The 20883-nt window shown below is 37.2% G+C and overlaps 1 protein-coding gene across 1 annotated transcript in view; it reads right to left on the reverse strand.

The window, feature by feature from the left end:
- Window positions 1-1611, reverse strand: part of LOC137240879 (uncharacterized) — a 38467-nt gene extending 36856 nt beyond the window's left edge. The window contains exon 1 of the mRNA XM_067767802.1: window positions 1371-1611. Coding sequence (XP_067623903.1) covers window positions 1371-1568 — 198 coding nt within the window. The 5' untranslated portion in view covers window positions 1569-1611. The remainder of the gene's footprint in view (window positions 1-1370) is intronic.
- Between the last annotated feature and the right edge of the window lie 19272 nt (window positions 1612-20883).

Genomic DNA, 20883 nt, shown 5'->3' on the forward strand with positions numbered 1-20883 from the left:
TGAATTTTTTTTAGTATGCAGTTTTGTAGCCCCATCAATTCTAGTCTCATAAATCTCTTCAGAAATCTCTTAATAAAAAATACGAAGTTTTCGAAAATATTTTTCGAGTTTTTTTCAAATAGTTTTTGAGAATAGTTTGCATAGCGTTATTGACAGTCAAGCAGCAATTAAAGCAATAATCTCGCATAGCACAGCATCTAAATGCGTGTTAGAGTGTAAGCAGTCTCTGGAGAGAATCGGGACAGGGAGAAGCATACATCTATATTGGGTCCCAGGGCCAATGGGAATAGATGGGAATGAAAAAGCGGACGAACTAGCTAAAAAGAGCGCACCCCTTGAAGCTTGCTCCGTAGACGTCCCAATTAGACCTGGGCGAGATTAATCGTAGGCGAGAGGTGCACATGATCGACCAAGCGGGAAAGGTGTGCGTTCAAGCGCGGGGCTCTAAAGTGTCGAAAATTATGTGTAGGTCTTACAACCTTAGACTAACAAAGTTCCTTCTATCATTAACAAGGGAGGACTGTAGACTCATAACGGATATTCTGACTGGACCCTGCCTTCTGGCGTCACATGCCTTTAAATTAGGCTTGGTTAGTGATAGCAGATGTAGGAAGTGCGGGTTGGAGGAGGAAACGATCGAGCACGTTCTGTGCTCGTGCCCTGCACTTGCCAGGCTAAGACTCCAGCTATTAGGAGTGATACAGCTGTCAGACCTAGAAGCAGCAAGTGGCTTAAGTACTAGGAAGCTTCTAGTATTTGCCAAGAGGACGGAGTTATTTTATAACATAGGTCCTGGTTTTTGATAGGGTTTTTCAGTTTGGTCGTTAAAACAAATGTCTGGAAACACTACGGACTCAATCAGTCTATGTGAGGTCCTCATGGACCAGCCAGTTCAACCTAACCTAACCTTGCATAGCTTTAGTTACAAAATATATGAAATTTCAAGAAAATCTAAGTTAGACTGAAATAGTTTGCGGTGCAAATCTGCTTACTCAAAAAATTCGGAAATCTCTTAATAAAAAGTACGAAGTTTTCGAAAAAAAATTTCGAGTTTTTTGAAAACGATTTTTAAGAATAGTTTGCATAGCTTTAGTTTCAAAATCCATGAAACTTCAGGAAACTCTACATAAAAAATCCAAGTTTTCGAAAAAATTTCGAGTATCCGAATTTTTTCGAAAATGTTTGTGCATATTTCAGGTATAAAAGTGTAAGTTTTTTCTTAAATTATAGAAAAATTTAAAAACTTAATTGATAAAATTTTATAAAAAGTACCACTGCTATTATCTTGCTCGCTACTGCACATATGAACTATGTATGTTTGTGTTGTCATTCGTCAAAATCTCCGTATGCACTTCATTTCACAAACTTACAATTGCTAAATATGTACCATCTCTTCGCCAATCACCACCTAACGAATATATTTTAATATCAATTTCATTACTAGCTGCTTTCCATTCAATTAAACACTGAATTGTGTTGTAGGAATTGGAAAATTTTTTTTGCTCTATGTAAATATCACGCAATGCAGGCCACTCGGCCTGTGGAATTTCTACTAACGAATGTGTCATTTCTTGTAATAGCGATAAGTGACTGAAGCTCTCACATTTGCGAAATGCATGCGAATCTAAGCAAAACTGCAACTATAATAAATGCATGTAAAAAGTAAAAAAAAGGGAATCATGCAACTAGCTTGAGCTATAATGCATTTCAGTGTTGTCAATTAAAGCGCAAAAAATTCCCTCTTCTCCCAGTTGCGCACATTTTTGTCATAAAAAACAACTTTTCTAACAAATTTGGTTGCGCTAAGTTAGTTTTTGTACTACTTAGTGCTTTTACAAAAAAGGGACGTGACTAAATAAGTTTTCAAAATGTTTCAAACTTGCGTACCTTCCATGGCACTATTGTGTGAAATTTTAGTATAATGTTATACTCTTAATAATACGGGAGCCTTAAAATCTACTCCGACAGGAGCATTGCATGCCATTCTACACATCCCGCCTACATACCTAACGGTCATAAATATCGCATTAGCAACGGCAACACGGCTTAAGGCCTCGCTGCAGATTGAGTGCAGGCCTTATGGCCACAGCAGTATAGCGCCATCTTATATCGGGAAAATGGATAAAATGATAGCTGATAGAGATATTGGGGCCACAATTGAGCCTAAGGGTTGGTGCCGAAGTGCAAAAATTACAGAATATGCTATACACGTGTATACGGATGGTTCCAAGTTAATGGAAGGGGTTGCTGTTTATTATGTCGACCTAGAAATAAGTAGATCCTACAGGCTTCCAGATTACTGCAGCGTTTTTCACGCGGAAATTTTAGCAGTGAAGAAAGCAGCAGAAATTCTGAAGTAAGCGTGCTTAAGCTGCAGTCGCGTCAATATGTATATATATTGTTTGTCAGGCTGCGATTAAGGCAATAATCTCACACAGTACTTCAGCAAGAAGTGTTCTGGAATGCAAAAAAGCATTGGAAAAACTTCGCCCAGGACCGACCATACATCTTTACTGGGTTGCCGGTCATAAAGGGATAGAAGATAAAGGGTAAGACGTCCCAATCTATTTAGGAGAAATCAATCTGCTGTGAAGCAGAGTATGATGTGCTAGCCCGCAGCAACGGCAACTTATCGGAGAGTCACAGGCGCCCATTAAAGGTGCCTTCGCGGATTCATAGCGCTCGATCCTTGGATCTGGAAAGAAACGCCGAAAAAACGTATAAGATGGGAGTATGTGATATATGTATATATATGGATATATGTAAAAATCACAAATTTGAGAATATTACCAATATATGTACATATTGTTACGAATATTAGCAAAACTAAGGGGTGTTGCTATCTCTAAGCCGATGCTAAGCAGTGACGTGAATTCACATCAATAATTCAATCATTATGTATCTACATAAACGAAACAATAATTGCGTCTACACATATATACCATGTACATATACGAGCAGCGGAGAGTCAATGCACAAACACATGCATATATCTGAGATACTCCTGAAAGCATGCAATGAGAAGCTATAAAATCGTGCAATTGTAGTTACACTGAGAAGTTTGAGAGCTGATGGACTAGAAGATTCTGGAAATGGAAGCGCCTAGAAGATGCAACGTTGAAATCAGAGAGTATAAAAGGCAGCAAATGTAGAGGCGCTGGAATTCAGTTTGAGTTGAGCTATCAAGCAGTTATTGATTAAGCACGCGATCTGGCGGCCAATAGTAGAGTATCATTTGAGCTATCAATCAGTTTGGTTATTAAGCAAGCTATTCCTTGCACAGTTTGGGTGTTATTGTGAAGTACTTTAATAAAGGCCATTTTGCATTATTACATATTGGAGTTATTTATTCAACAGTTTAGTGATTCGAACTTAGCAAAAGGGGCAAATAAGAGGATTTCAAGTAAATTCGTTACAATATGTATGTATATATAAGAAGAGCTTAGCGGGATTTGGTTAAATGAGAGAGATTTTGCAAAAACGGTGTTTTGTACGGATTCTTTCCAAGATCCTGTCAAATTTACCGTAGATGATTGCGATTATTTACTTAGGGGAATTCTGCTACACTTATATATGCACATATTTTGGGCAAGGTGTACTTACTTTGGCATATTTTTGTTTTTTACCACCTAATTTTTCTGGCCTGTTGCGGGATTGTTGTTGTTGTTGTTGCCTCTCGGTGTCGCTGATGCTGTTGTCATTTGATGCGTTGGCGGCAGTCCTGTGCTCCATTTTTTTCTTTCTGCTTTGTTGTTGTTGTGTGGGTTTTGCTTTCTGGTACCACTTATGCAGGTCTACTGCTCGTGGTTTAAAAAAATTAAATAACTTTGTGGATGCACTTCCAACCCTCTTTGATAATATTTTTATTTGTAAATTTTTGTCTAGTTTGGTTTAATTTTTAGTTTTCCCAACAAGCGCTCCACCTTTTTTGTTTTATATATTTTTTTCTTTAATACAAATCGTTCTTTTTTTATAGAAATTCTTTTAAAGAATGTAGGGATTTCTTTCCTTTTTTAATATTTTCAAACTTTTGTTTTTCTTCCTGTTTTTCGACAACTTTTTCCTATATAATATCTTTTATTTTTCTTTTTAATAATTTCTAGGTTTTTATGCTTTTATTTTTCACCCTTTTTTCCAGCACTTAGCCACTGTAGCTTCACCGTTTGCGTTGCTCACTTCACCTCACTCACTTTCTAAGTAAATATTGGTAGGTATGTGCTTTTATTGCTTTTATTTTTTCTGTACTTGTATATTTGTATTTGTATGTATTGTAACGAATGTTAGCAGTACTGAGCGATGCTATCGTCATTCGTACATAAACGAAACAATAACTGCGTCTACATATATGTACCATATACGTATGAGCAGCGGAGAGTCAATACACAAACACATGCATATATCTGAGATACTCCTATAAGTATGCAATGAGAAAAACTATAAAATTGTGCAATTGTAGTTACATCTGAGAAGTTTGAGAGCTACTGGACTAGTAGGTTCTGGAAGCGCCTAGAAGATGCGAAGGTTGAAATCAAAGAGTATAAAAGGCGACAATTGTAGAGGCGCTGGAATTCGGTTTGATTTGAGTTGCGAGCAAGAGCAGTATTATTTTGAATAGTAGAGTTTCATTTGAGCTATCAATGAGTTTGGTTATTAAGCAAGATATTCGTTGCACAGTTTGAGTGTTATTGTGAAGTACTTTAATAAAGGCCATTTTGCATTATTACAAATCGGAGTTATTTATTCAACAGTTTAGTGATTCGAACTTAGCAGAGGATTGCAAATAAGAGGATCTGCAAGTAAATTCGTTACAGTATGTATTTTTTAATATATCGTACTTAATTTGCACTTTTATTTTATGTCTAATAATTTTTTAATATAATGTATATTTTATGTTTTAAAACTTTTGTTTCTCTTTTTATGTTTTCAGCACTTTTACATGGGATAAGTATATTACCGCGTCGCGTCTACCAGTTTTAGTGTTTTAGTGTATTGTTCTCGCTATTTTCTTTTCTAGATCGCTAGTTAATATCCATATTCTTAATCTTGAGGACTAGGTATATCGTAGGTGCGTCCGTTTCACAAAAAATACTACTATTTTAACAAGTAAGGAAGGTTAAGTTCGGGTGTAACCGAACATTACATACTCAGTTGAGAGCTATGGTGACAACATAAGGGAAAATAACCATGTAGGAAAATGAACCGAGGGAAACCCTGGAATGTGTATCAAATGAAAGGCGTTAAAGAGTATTTTATGAGGGAGTGGGCCATAGTTCTATAGGTGGATGCCATTTAGGGATATAGCCATAAAGGTGGATCAGGGTTGACTCTAGAATGCGTTTGTACGATATGGGTTTCAAATGAAAGGTGTTAATGAGTAATCCTTAGTTCCATAGGTGGACGCCATTTCGAGATATCGCCACAAAGGTGGACCAGGGGTGACCCTAGAATTTGTTTGTACAATATGGGTATCAAAAAAAAGGTGTTAATGAGTATTTTAAAAGGGAGTAATCCTTAGTTCCATAGGTGGACGCCGTTTCGAGATATCGCCATAAGGTGGACCAGGGGTGACCCTAGAATTTGTTTGTACAATATGGGCATCAAACGAAAGGTGTTAATGAGTATTTTAAAAGGGAGTGGGCTTTAGTTCTATAGGTGGACGCCGTTTCGAAATATCGTCCTAAAGGTGGACCAGGGGTGACTCTAGAATATGTTTGTACGATATGGGTATCAAATTAAAGGTATTAATAAGGGTTTTAAAAGGGAGTGGTGGTTGTTGTATAGGTGGTCGCCTTTTCGAGATATCGCCATAAAGGTGGACCAGGGGTGACTATAGAACGCGTTTGCACGATATGGGTATCAAATGAAAGGTGCTAATGAGTATTTTAAAAGGGAGTAATCCTTAGTTCCATAGGTGGACGCGGTTTCGATATATCGCCATAAAGGTGGACCAGGGGTTACCCTAGAATTTGTTTGTACAATATGGGTATCAAAAGAAAGGTGTTTATGAGTATTTTAAAAGGGAGTAATCCTTAGTTCCATATGTGGACGCCGTTTCGAGATATCGGTTTAAAGGTGGAGCAGGGGTGACCCTAGAATTTGTTTGTACAATATGGGTATCAAAAGAAAGGTGTTAATGAGTATTTTAAAAGGGAGTGGGCCTTCGTTCTATAGGTGTTCGCCTTTTCGAGATATCGCCATAAAGGTGGACCAGGGGTGACTTTAGAATATGTTTTTACGATATGGGTATCAAATGAAAGGTGTTAATGAGTATTTTAAAAGGGCGTGGGGCTTAGTTCTATAGGTGGACGCCTTTTCGAGATATCGCCATAAAGGTGGACCAGGGGTGACTCTAGAATGAGTTTGTACGATAAGGGTATCAAATTAAAGGTATTAATGAGAGTTTTAAAAGGGAGTGGTGTGAAGGCGTTTTCCAGATATCGACCAAAATGTGGACCAGGGTGACCCAGAACATCATCTGTTGGATACAGCTAATTTATTTATATATGTAATACCTGCCAAGATTTTAAGGGTTTTTTATTTCGCCCTGTAGAACTTTTCCATTTTCTTCTACTTAATATGGTAGGTGTCACAACCATTTTATAAAGTTTTTTCTGAAGTTATATTTCGCGTCAATAAAACAATCCAATTACCTTACCATGTTTCATGCTTTTTTTCGTATTTGGTATAGAATTATGGCATTTTTTCATTTTTCGTAATTTTCGATATCGAAAAAGTGGGCGTGGTCATAGTCCGATTTCGTTCATTTTTCATACCAAGATAAAGTGAGTTCAAGTAAGCACGTGAACTAAGTTCATTAAAGATATGTCGATTTTTGCCCAAGTTATCGTGTTAACGGCCATGCGGAAGGACAGACGGACGCCCGTGTATAAAAACTGGGCGTGGCATCAACCGATTTCGCCCATTTTCACAGAAAACAGTTAATGTCATAAAATCTATGCCCCTACCAAATTTCAAAAGGATTGGTTAATTTTTGTTCGACTTATGGCGTTAAAAGTATCCTAGACAAATTAAATGAAAAAGGGCGGAGCCACGCCCATTTTGAAATTTTCTTTTATTTTTGTATTTTGTTGCACCATATCATTACTGGAGTTGAATGTTGACATAATTTACTTATATACTGTAAAGATATTAAATTTTTTGTTAAAATTTTACTTTAAAAAATTTTTTTTTTTAAAAGTGGGCGTGGTCCTTCTCCGATTTTGCTAATTTTTATTAGGCGTACATATAGTAATAGAAGTAACGTTCCTGCCAGATTTCATCAAGATATCTTCAACGACTGCCAAATTACAGCTTGCAAAACTTTTAAATTACCTTCTTTTAAAAGTGGGCGGTGCCACACCCATTGTCCAAAATTTTACTAATTTTCTATTCTGCGTCATAAGTTCAACTCATATACCAAGTTTCGTCGCTTTAGCTGTCTTTTGTAATGAATTATCGCACTTTTTCGGTTTTTCGAAATTTTCGATATCGAAAAAGTGGGCGTGGTTATAGTCCGATATCGTTCATTTTAAATAGCGATCTGAGATGTGTACTCAGGAACCTGCATACCAAATTTCATCAAGATACCTCAAAATTTACTCAAGTTATCGTGTTAACGGACGGACGGACGGACATGGCTCAATCAAATTTTTTTTCGATCCTGATTATTTTGATATATAGAAGTCTATATCTATCTCGATTCCTTTATATATGTACAACCAACCGTTATCCAATCAAACTTAATATACTCTGTGAGCTCTGCTCAACTGAGTATAAAAATGGTCCGGTTGTGGCCCTATTCTACACCGTGCCATCTAAAATTGAGTTGTGGTCAATCTTTGTACGCAATAGAGCGGATTTGCCGCTGAACCTCTCTTGACTTAAGCGCTTAACTCCCACTATTATGTGAATTATCAATGACCATCCAAGTCCAAAAAGGTTCATAGCACCTCTCAGCATCCGATCGCACTTTAAATTTCTATAGTCAGGTGAAATAGTGCGGTCTGTCGACCTGCTAGTCCTATATACATCTGGCCTCATGGTCTATAATCTTCTCCGTTGCTTTAAGCGCAAAACATGTCGGGCTTCTCGACCTGAAGGACTTCAAAATGCAATAGTCATTTTTAGCCATTGTAATATAAGCCAGTACGAGGCTGAATAAATGTCATCCATTTCGGGAGATTATTGGAGCTCTAAGTGATCTTATTGCCTACCTAAATAGGTTTTTGGTGTGGTTCCAGTCTGTGAGGGTTGGTCTTAACCCTCGAGTCGCTTCCTAATAGCATCCGGAAATCGGCCTGTAATCAGGTCGTTTTCTTCTTCTTCCAGGAGTAGATTCTAGCGGGAAGTTTCATTAATAGTCTTGCGTCTTTTTGTTTTATTGCTAGGGCTCTCAAAGGTTTGTCGACCTCCGTTTTAAGAATCCGAAAGCGGAAATCAAAAATTTTATTTCTGTCGAAAGTTGTTTACAAAAAACCCTAAATTGACCCCGATAGGCTCCGAAATATGGATCCCGGTCCATAGTTTTTTTGCATAGAACACCTTTCTGCGTTGGCGGTCTTCGGCCGCGCTTATAAAAAATTACCCTGGGTGGGTCCGACACCGGCTTGGGGATCAAAACTAAATGCGCACGGAACACCTTTCTGCATTACTGTGTGTGTGTGTGTACAATAAATCTGGCAAAAAAAACACCAACCACATAAAAATTTGAGCCGATTTTTTATACTCAGTTGAGCAGAGCTCACAGAGTATATTAACTTTGATTGGATAACGGTTGGTTGTACAGGTATAAAGGAATCGAGATATATATAGACTTCCATATATCAAAATCATCAGTATCGAAAAAAAATTTGATTGAGCCATGTCCCTCCGTCCGTCCGTCTGTCCGTTAACACGATAACTTGAGTAAACTTTGAGGTATCTTGATGAAATTTGCTTTCAGGTCCCTATTTAAAATGAACAATATCGGACTAAAACCACTCCCACTTTTTCGATATCGAAAATTTCGAAAATCCGAAAAAGTGCGATAATTCATTACTAAAGACGGATAAAGCAATGAAACTTGCTAGGGAGTTGAACTTATGACGCAGAAAAGAAAACTAGTAAAATTTTGGACAATGGACGTGGCACCGCCACTTTTAAAAGAAGGTAATTTAAAAGTTTTGCAAGCTGTAATTTGACAGTCGTTGAAGATATCATGATGAAATTTGGCAGGAACGTTACTTGTATTACTATATGTATGCTTAATAAAAATTAGCAAAATCAGAGAACGACCACGCCGCCTATAAAAAAAAAATTTTTTAAGTCAAATTTTAACAAACAATTTAATATCTTTACAGAATATAAGTAATTCGACTCCAGTAATGATATGGTGCAATAAAATACTAAAATAAAAGAAAATTTAAAAATGGGGGTGGCTCCGCCCTTTTTCATTTAATATGTCTAGGATACTTTTAATGCCATAAGTCTAACAAAAATTTACCAAGCTTTGTTAAATTTGGTAGGGGCTTAGTTTCTGGGACGATAACTGTTTTCTGTGAAAAAGGGCGAAATCGGCTGAAGCCACGCCCAGTTTTTATACACATTCGACCATCTGTCCTTCTAAAAAATGGCCGAAATCCTACTATGACCACGCCCACTTTTTCGATATCGAAAGTTACGAAAAATAAAAAAAAACCATAATTCTATACCAAATACGAAAAAAGGGATGAAACGTGGTAATTGGATTAGTTTATGACGCAAAATATAACTTTAGCAAAAACTTTGCAAAATGGGTGTGACACTTACCATAATAAGTACAAGAAAATGAAAAAGTTCTGCATGGCGAAATCAAAAGCCCTTGGAATCTTGTCAGGAATAATGTTCGTGGTATTACATAGATAAATAAATTAGTGTTACCCGGCGGATGATGTTATGGCGATATTTCGAAAAGGCGTCCACCTATAGAACTAAGGCCCACGCCCTTTTAAAATACTCATTAACACCTTTCGTTTGATACCCATATCTTACAAACAAATTCTAGAGTCGCCCCTGGTCCACCTTTATGGCGATATCTCGAAAAGGCGTCCACCTATAGAACTAAGGCCCACTCTCTTTTAAAAAACTCACTAACACTTTTCGTTTGATACCCATATTGTACAAACGCATTCTAGAGTCACCCCTGGTCCACCTTTATGGCGATATCCCTAAATGGCTTCCACCCATAGAACTATGGCCTACTCCCTCTTAAAATACTCTTTAATACCTTCCATTTGATACACATGTCATACAAACACATTCCAGGGTTACCCTAGGTTCATTTTCCTATATGGTGATTTTCCATTATTTTGTCTCCATAGCTCTCAGCTGAGTATGTAATGTTCGGTTACACCCGAACTTAGTCTTCCTTACTTGTTGCCTTTATTTTTTGACAGAAATAAAAATTGAAATTTTCGCTTTCGGATTCTGAAAGCGGAGGTCGAGACGCGTCTTTTGATACCACCTTTGATAATTTTTGATAAAAATTAGGTGGTGTGCCGTCTTATAAAACGTTATCCGCTTCTCCGATCTGCTAACTGGCGTCAGTTGGTCACACCAAAGAAATTTAAATCGTTTTCCACCTGGTCCTTCCAGCGGAGTAGTGGCCGCCCTCTTTCTCCGCTACCTTATGCGGTTTCCGATAAAAAATACATTCTTAGCCGGAGCGTCTGTGTAAAACTCGTACAGCTTATCACTGAACCTTTTTCGGTATGCATTCACAAAATGTGGCGAATTCCTCTATTTTAGCTTTCCTAACTTCTTCTCCCACTCTTCCTTTCGTGGTGCTTGCCTGAAGAGCTTGCGCACAGTTATCTGAGTGGTAAAGGCTTTTAAGGTGTGGAAACGTGTTGAAGGTTTAATCAATTTCTCTACAATAGACTCCATTTTTATGCACAATACGCTAGATAGAACATTATATGGACTATTTAAGTTATCGCTATTTTCGTGCATTGAGCAGAGCTCGCATTAGTTGCAATTTGAGGAAAATTGTTGGTCTGACCATATTTTGTTATAAGACATGATGTCATGGCCTCTTATGAGCCTGAAATTTAAAACTATGAACTTAGAGGAGCACTTACTATTTTTTTTTTATTTTTCCAGAGAAGACGATAACCCTCAGATGTCAATTGTGGTAAACTAACCGAGATCAAATAGCAATGAAAATTGGACAACAATATTTGGTTTAAAGCAAAACTCTGAAGCACAAACTTATATTCACACAAATACTTCTGCCCGGACAGACTGCGGTTCGTGATAAAACTATAAATGTAGTAAAGAAGAAGAACTACACTGAAAATGAAATAGACGCACATAAATAAATACTCTTTGCATAGAAGTCATATTCAAATATAAATACATACATACTTTCATAAATAGAAAATTAGTATTATTATTATTAAGAAATTGCGCAGTAAAAGGCCGCAAATATTCTAACAGTCAAAATGTAAACAAAAGCAAAGAGGTCAGAGCAAACCAAGGCATACGCACAGCACCGAATATTGAGTCCCGTCCCTGCTGCAGTAATCTTTTGCAGCTAACGGTAGCACTCAAAAGGCATAAGCAAAAACAATAAAGCAACTTTATGAACTTCTGCAAAAAACACCAATTCTTTCCACCACAAATGCAGAAGCAAGCAGATCATGCAGAAATGATGCGAACGTTGCCTAGGAACAGTAAACCTAGGTTAGCGGGTGTTTGAATGAATCATTGCACATGCAAATGAAAGCGAGCACATCCGCAGCTGCTGTATTGCATTTCACTTCCGTTCGAAAGCAGCGGTCGACGGAAAGTAAGCTAGGCGACCGGATTTCTTACAAAGATTGTGTTGCACATACAAAATGCACAGCCAAAGATAGCATTATACCAAATACGCACATGTATACAAAGGTAATTGTGTTGCCTTAGAAACCTACCAATCTCTGTATGAACTATGAACGCAGGGACAATAATTGGTGTATTTATGTTCCAACTAGCAGTGGGATAGAATATGACATAGAGCAGCAAGTGTATCTTCCTGGTAAGTTTATTTAATCTAAAATGTTAAAAAGTTTTGCGCGCTACTAAGTTTCAAAAATTACCTAAGGAAATGCATGAGTTCGAAGTAGTAGTTAAGTGCGATATGTAAACATGCAGGTTTATGTTAAGAATGTTTTTGAATTAACGAAATCTCGGAACAGAGGAAGATTTACAAGAAGGAAATAATTTCGGCCATTTTAAAAGAGCTTCGTGGGGGTTCTTATCGGTAACACCAATTCCAAAACGCTGATATCGTCACGTTACCGGTCTATTATGGGCTTGTTTTTGCTGAGTCGTAGAATTTTTATTGGTTTCTTAACACCTCGAATAGGCGGTTTACAGAAGTGACATCAAATATATATTAAAGTTTTATTGGTATCTTTTTCATAACGCACCAATGAGTCATCAATAACAAATCGATAACACGTCGAAAAAAAAATTGTTAGTGTTAAAATATGAAATTGATAACTTTTCGATATCAAATCCATAATTTTTGCTAAGTAATCAATAAAAATCTACAACTTTTCGATAACAAATTTATAACACGCCGATAATAAATTGATAATATGCCTATAATAAATCGATAATTTTTTGATAAGAAATCGATAAATCTTTGATAACACATCGATATATTTTTGATAAATAATCTCTCACATTTCAATTATAAATTGATAATTTGTCGTTAGATTGCCGATAACTATACATTGACAAATCGATAACGTTTTGATAGCAAATCACTAACTTTGCCATAAAAAATCAATTACTTTTCGTAAGAAAATTGATAAAACGCAGATAAAAAATTATTATGAATCCGATAACGAATAGATATCAAATCGATAACTTGTTGATAACATATGTTTATTTATCTATATCAAATCAATCACTGTTCTATAACTTGACGATGCAAAATCGATAAAGCATCAGATATCTTGATTTGATAACATATTTATACCTTACCTCTAGAAAATCAATTACTTTTCGTAACAAATCAATAACTTGGAAATGTAAAATCGACACAACATCGGATGCCTTTGTTATCGATAGCAAATTTATAACATTTCGATAACAAATTGATAACTCGTCTATACCTCGTCGATAATCGTGGCCATAATGCAAAAATACTTAAGGCTACGTCAATTTATTTCCGACTTCGTCTTATGCCATGCCCGCATCCCCATCTTCGTCTTCGATTCCATCTTCTCATTAGCATTATTATCACCAGCTTTTTCCCTAAAATCTACACTATCAGCTATACGTTGTTGTTTCACCTTTAATCGAAAAATGTTTTTCCTAATCCAAAAATATCTATCAAAATATAGGCAGTCTTTCGTTAGATAAGAATTCGATACATTCCGGTGCTGGAACCTTCCGAAACTTACCAGGCGACACGAAAGAGATTGGTTTCGCCTACTTTTGCGTCGATTCTTATGTTTTTTTTTGGGGTTTTGTGCGGCAAGGAATCACTGATCGTGATTAGCTTGGCACTTCCTTTCTCATTTGAAGAACCACGCTTCTCAACGTTATATCCCGTTTATTCCGACTCCGAACGGCATCTGCGAGGCAGATAAATTCTCACTGAGAAGCTTTTCATGGCAAAAATACACTCAGAGTGTTTTCCAAATCACTTCCGAGGGACGACCATGATTAGATTTTTTGTTTTTCCAATTGAAAAATCTTGTTTCTAAATTTTTGATGTTATTTTGCCTGGGAGTTGAGCTTAGGACCGTCGGTGTTGGAGACGGGGCACGCTACCACCACACCACGGCATCCGCCGCTCTTGGTTGAATAAAACTCGAGACATTCCGGAATATAGACCCAGCTGGTAACAGGAAGAAAAGGAATAATTTCAGATAATCAGTAGACAAACTTCTGGAAACAAATAAATTGGGTCGGCCTTTAATTTCTTAAACGACAGCAATAAAAATCTTAAATTGTGATAAATTTAATCACAATTAATGTCGCATTTTGTGGTTATTAAACTTTTATAAGTCGACGCGCATTATATTCCTAGTCATACCAAAACGCATACACACACATACACAGCATTTTAAACGCGCTGCAACGTGGCACTTGAACGGCATGGCGTATACGCAACCGACCCTCGAAATTTGTATTTTTCCCTCATAGTATAATGTTAAATGATGCATTAGCGTAGTGGTCTTATAAGATGCAGGGCACCCAACGGTGACAGCTGTTTCATGTGCTAAGCTCATGTCATATATAAATATGTACATGTTGCATATACCGCTGCATGTTGACAACGCAACAACAACTTTTCTTTCTGCGAATGAAACATAAGGGTAAATTAAACTATGCTCACATACGCTTTTATGATAGCAATAGCGATGTTGATTATGGCGCCGATAATGTTGGTAAATTTTTTCTAAAGCAAACTAAACAAATACCCAAGCACGCGCAACCACATCCTTTCGGCGGTTCTAACAAAATTTCGACTAATTGATGATTCTTAAATTGACAAGTTCAATTCGGAATTCAAAACCCACAGAAAGGGTTTTTTCTATAAATTGTATCCTTTTGATATAGACTCCATTATTGCTGCTTTTCAGTTTTCTTTTGGCACTCAAGCAGCATTGAAGCAATATAATTCAGCTTGATACATATAATCGGATATACTGCGGAGGTGTTAACATTCCCTGATGCTTTTAAGTTTTCTATATGCCTTCCTTCGTTGGTTCCCTGGGCTATTCTGAATTAAACTCATTTGTTTTTAGATGGCCACGAAACTTTCCGAAAGGGAAAAGTTCAGGAATTTATATAAACGAGGCAGACAGCTCCGTAATAGCATCACTGAGTTATCTCCCGAACATGGTCCAGATACACATTATTCGAGCAAGGTACTTGATCCGGACTTTATAGTCCCAAAGAGCTTTTCTTCTCAAGCCAACCAAGTCTGCAGTGAGAACACTAACGGAATTCATCACAGGCCAGTGTGCTTGTATATCGATGTTCCATAAATGGCACATACAAGTTTTCTTTGCAGTATCTCTGCGGTAGAACGCAAAGGGTAATTTTTAAAAATACTCTTTCAAATGTTATTAATGTTCCCTCTGGCGTCCCACGGGGTAGTCATCTCGGTCCAATTATGTTCTTGCTATTTATTAATGATATCTGTACCACAATAAAATATTCCAAAATTTTAATGTATGCTGATGATGTAAAACTTTTTAGGTCCTATGCGTCTATTGATGAACGTCCCTTGGTTCAAGCGGTTTTAAACTGCTTAGTTGCTTGGTGCAACGCAAACTCAATGCCGCTGAATCTCAATAAATGTAAATTCATGTGCCTCTCTCGAAGATCTTTGCCAGCAGTCTCTTACGTAATTAGTAATTTTTGTTTTGCACCAGTAAATGATTTTGTTGATTTAGGAGTCGCCCCTCGTGTCGGTTGGGCGAGCTTTGGAGGGTATTTATCCGTTGGGTTTATTATTAAAAATTGGGTAGAAAAATGTTCCCCATAGTAGAAAATACTTCTAGTAAAAATGGACGGGACCGGTTAAAAACCACGGCAACATAAATATAAAACAAGACTAAAAGGGTCGTAAACAAGAATAATAAGCTATAACTTAGCAAAAAATATTTTTGAATCAATGATATTTCACTTATCAAATTTTATTGTAAGAGGAAATGGGGAGACATTTTTTTTAAACCGGCGGTGCCACGTGTTGTGTAGAAAAATAATTTATCTGAAATAAAACGAATTGAAGCTCACACTGAGTATATAATGTTCGGTTGCACCCGAACTTAGACATCCTTACTTGTTAATTGAAATTTTAACCATTTGTTATCGGCGAAAAGTTGTCGATCTATTATCGAAAGATTATCAACTTTTTATCAAAAATGTATCAATTTGATATAGAAATGTTTTTGGTTCCAGCGCTATCAATTTGCTATCGGCGTGTTATTGATTTGTAGTCTACGACACATCGATTTATTTTGAAGCAAATACCGATACAACTTCTATATAAAATCCATAACACATCCTTAACCAGTCGATAACAAGCCGAAAGGAAATCAATAAGAAGACCATGACCCTTTAACAAACCTATAACTCGACGGTATAATTTGCTATCGATAATCAGAGAGCCTATAATAAAACAATACTTGTAGGTATCGATTATTATCGATAAGAAACCGGTGAACCTCTTCTCAAAATCCCCGAAACTACTGATTTCTGGTACTGTTATCTCTATTATTGTGTTAACTTCGACCCCTGGGTGAGCTTTAGTTAACTTAAAAGCTTTAATTTTTAGAGATACACCCATATGTTTGTACATTGAACTTCACGCGTACTTAGTACTCACGTTTTATTTAATCTTCTTCACATTTTGTTTTCATTTACGTTAAAACCTTTTTTTGAAGTCATCTGTCTCTTCAATTCCCACTTTAGCTTTCTCTTTTCAATTTCAATTTTCCATTTTTTTTTTCTGCTCCATGTTCTCTTCTGCTCCCTTTACAAATGATTTGCGTTAGACCCACTTATTTTTTCTAATTTTTTTTAAATTTCCCGCCCAGCTTATCGAACTTCTGTAAGTCCTCTCGTAAATTGGAACCCACCAAAAACTAGCTTACCATGAGAGACGGTCATGTCATGGAGTTGTACTGCTGTGTTATACATGTCAACAACAACAACATTTCACTCGCATCGTTTGTCGTCAACCGTTAATGGCATTGTTGACGTTGCCATTGTCACCTCTACAATTTCTTTTGCTTCGCTGACGTTCAACGCTTGCCTGATTTGCCAGTAGTTTCCTCGTAAGAACTTTCCTTGCAGCGCTATTTTGTAATTTCATGCAAGCATGAATTTTTATTATTTGCAATCAAACTTCTCTCTTGACTTTACCCTCTTTGTCACTCCCATCTTTGTATATTGACTGGTTAAAAAATGTTGTTGACAATGTTGCAGAATAAAATTTACACGCAAAAAATTTCACGTAATGAGTAAAGAATGAAAATCGTGTTTTTTCGCGAAAATGAAAAATAACAAGTAAGGAAGGCTAAGTTCGGGTGTAACCGAACATTACATACTCAGTTGAGAGCTATGGAGACAAAATAAGGAAAATCACCATGTAGGAAAATGAACCTAGGGTAACCCTGGAATGTGGTTGTATGACATGTGTATCAAATGGAAGGTATTAAAGAGTATTTTAAGAGAGAGTAGGCCATAGTTCTATGGATGGACGCCATTTAGGGATATCGCCATAAAGGTGGACCAGGGCTGACTCTAGATTTGTTTGTACGATATGGGTATCAAATGAAAGGTGTTACTGAGCATTTTAAGAGGGAGTGGGCCGTAGGTCTATCGGTGGACGCCTTTTCGAGATATCGCCATTAAGGTGGACCAGGGGTGACTCTAGAATGTGTTTGTACGATATGGGTATCAAATGAAAGGTGGTAATGAGTATTTTAAAAGGGAATGGGCTTTAGTTCTATAGGTGAACGCCTTTTCGAGAAATCGTCATAAAGGTGGACCAGGGGTGACTCTAGAATATGTTTGTACGATATGGGTATCAAATGAAAGCTGTTAATGAGTATTTTGGAAAGGAGTGATCCTTAGTTCCATAGGTGGACGCCGTTTCGAGATATCGCCATAAAAGTGGACCAGGGGTGTCTCTAGAATGTGTTTGTACGATATGGGAATCAAATGAAAGGTGTTACTGAGCATTTTAAGATGGAGTGGGCATTAGGTCTATAGGTGGACGCCTTTTCGAGATATTGCCATTGGGGTGGGCCAGGGGTGACTCTAGAATGTTTGTACGATATGGGTATCAAACGAAAGGTGTTATTGAGCATTTTAAGAGGGAGTGAGCATTAGGTCTATAAGTGGACGCCTTTTCGAGATATCGTCATTAGGGTGGGCCAGGGGTGACTCTAGAATGTGTTTGTACGATATGGGTATCAGACGAAAGGTGTTACTGAGCATTTTAAGAGGGAGTGGGCATTAGGTCTATAGGTGGACGTCTTTTCGAGATATCGCCATTAGTGTGGGCCAGGGGTGACTCTATAATGTTTGTACGATATGGGTATCAAACGAAAGGTGTTACTGAGCATTTTAAGAGGGAGTGGGCATTAGGTCTATAGGTGGACGCCTTTTCGAGATATCGCCATTAGGGTGGGCCAGGGGTGACTCTAGAATGTGTTTGTACGATATGGGTATCAAATGAAAGGTGGTAATGAGTATTTTAAAAGGGAGTAATCCTTAGTTCTATAGGTGGACGCCTTTTCGAGATATCGCCATTAGGGTGGGCCAGGGTGACGCTAGAATGTGTTTGTACGATATGGGTATCAAACGAAAGGTGTTACTGAGCATTTTAATAGGGAGTGGGCATTAGGTCTATAGGTGGACGCCTTTTCGAGATATCGCCATTAGGGTGAGCCAGGGGTGACTCTAGAATGTGTTTGTACGATATGGGTATCAAAAGAAAGGTGGTAATGAGTATTTTAAAAGGGAGTAATCCTTAGTTCTATAGGTGGACGCCTTTTCGAGATATCGCCATAAAGGTGGACCAAGGGTGACTCTAGAATGTTTGTACGATATGGGTGAGTAAGGGAGTAATCCTTAGTTCTATAGGTAGACGCCTTTTCGAGATATCGCCATTAGGGTGGCCCAGGGTGACGCTAGAATGTGTTTGTACGATATGGGTATCAAACGAAAGGTGTTACTGAGCATTTTAAGAGGGAGTGGGCATTAGGTCTATAGGTGGACGCCTTTTCGAGATATCGCCATTAGGGTGGGCCAGAGGTGACTCTAGAATGTTTGTACGATATGGGTATCAAACGAAAGGTGTTACTGAGCATTTTAAGAGGGAGTGGGCATTAGGTCTATAGGTGGACGCCTTTTCGAGATATCGCCATTAGGGTGGGCCAAGGGTGACTCTAGAATGTGTTTATACGATATGGATATCAAATTAAAGGTATTAATGAGGCTTTTAAAAGCGATGGCCCTTAGATGTATATGTGAAGGTGTTCTCACGATATCGACCAAAATGTGGACCAGGTGATCCAGAATATCATCTGTCGGGTACTGCTAATTTATTTATATATGCATTACCACTAACAGTATTCCTGCCAAGATTCCAAGGGCTGTTTCGCCTTGTAGAACTTTTTCATTTTCTTCTACTTAATATGGTAGGTGTCACACCCATTTTACAAAGTTTTTTCCAAAGTTATATTTTGCGTCAATAAACCAATCCACTTACCATGTTTCATCCCTTTTTTTCGTATTTGGTATAGAATTATGGCATTTTTTTCATTTTTCGTAATTTTCGATATCGATAAAGTGGGCGTGGTTATGGTCGGATTTCGGCCATTTTTTATACCAAGATAAAGTGAGTTCAGATAAGTAGGTGGGCTAAGTTTAGTAAAGATATATCGGTTTTTGCTCAAGTTATTGTGTTAACGGCCGAGCGGAAGGACAGACGGTGGACTGTGTATAAAAACTGGGCGTGGCTTCCACCGATTTCGCCCATTTTCACAGAGAACAGTTACCGTCATAGAATCTATGTCCCTACCAAATTTGAGAAGGATTGGTAAATTTTTGTTCGACTTATGGCATTAAAAGTATTCTAGACAAACTAAATGAAAATGGGCCGAGCCACGCCCATTTTGAAATTTTCTTTTATTTTTGTATTTTGTTGCATCATGTCATTACAGGAGTTGAATTTTGACTTAATTTACTTATATACAGTAAAGATATTAAATTTTTTGTTAAAATTTGAATTTAAAAAAAATTTTTTTTAAAAAGTGGGCGTGTTCTTCATCCAATTTTGCTAATTTTTATTTAGCACATATATAGTAATAGTAGTAGCGTTCCTGCCAAATTTCATCATGATATCTTCAACGACTGCCAAATTACAGCTTGCAAAACTTTTAAAATACCTTTTTGTAAAAGTGGGCGGTGCCACGCCCATTGTTCAAAATCTTACTAATTTTCTATTCTGCGTCATAACTTCAACCCATCTGCCAAGTTTCATCGCTTTAACCGCCTTTGGCAATGAATTATCGCATTTTTTCGGTTTTTCGAAATTTTCGATATCGAAAAAGTGGGCGTGGTTATAGTCCGATATCGTTCATTTTAAATAGCGATCTGAGATGAGCGCCCAGGAATCTACATACCAAATTTCATCAAGATACCTCAAAATTTACTCAAGTTATCGTGTTAACGGACGGACGGACGGACGGACGGACGGACATGGCTCAATCAAATTTTTTTTCGATCCTGATTATTTTGATATATGGAAGTCTATATCTATCTCGATTCCTTTATATATGTACAACCAACCGTTATCCAATCAAACTTAATATACTCTGTGAGCTCTGCTCAACTGAGTATAAAAAAATGCACATGTGTGTGTGAGAATGTATGTATCTGCGCTTTGGACAACGGACAATAATAATAACAACACCACAATAATGCTGGGGGTAATTCTAACCCAATAAACATTTTTGTCAATTCTCAGTTTGAGATACATTTGAGATTCAGTCCATTTCTCACATTTCAAACGGTAGTTTTCAAATGCATTTCAAATAACCGTTGATAGCATTCTCAAGCTAAAAGGCACATTTTTAATATGGAATTTTTCTTTATTTTCAAATTGAGAATTTTTGGATTCTCAACTTTTTCTCAAACGATAATAAAGCGGAACGAAATAGAATCCACTGTTGTGCCACTTTCGGCAAGCAAATTTATTATTTGCCTCACTTCACTTTTAACTCGTTTAGATTTATGCATAATGTAGTACAATATCACTTAATATTATTTAAATGTAAAATACTTCCTTATTTTTTACCTTATGTCCAACTTAGGTCAGCAAAGTCGCTTGTTTACATTTCC

The sequence above is a fragment of the Eurosta solidaginis genome, chromosome 2, assembly GCF_040869045.1.
Source record: "Eurosta solidaginis isolate ZX-2024a chromosome 2, ASM4086904v1, whole genome shotgun sequence".
NCBI classification, from domain to species: domain Eukaryota; kingdom Metazoa; phylum Arthropoda; class Insecta; order Diptera; family Tephritidae; genus Eurosta; species Eurosta solidaginis.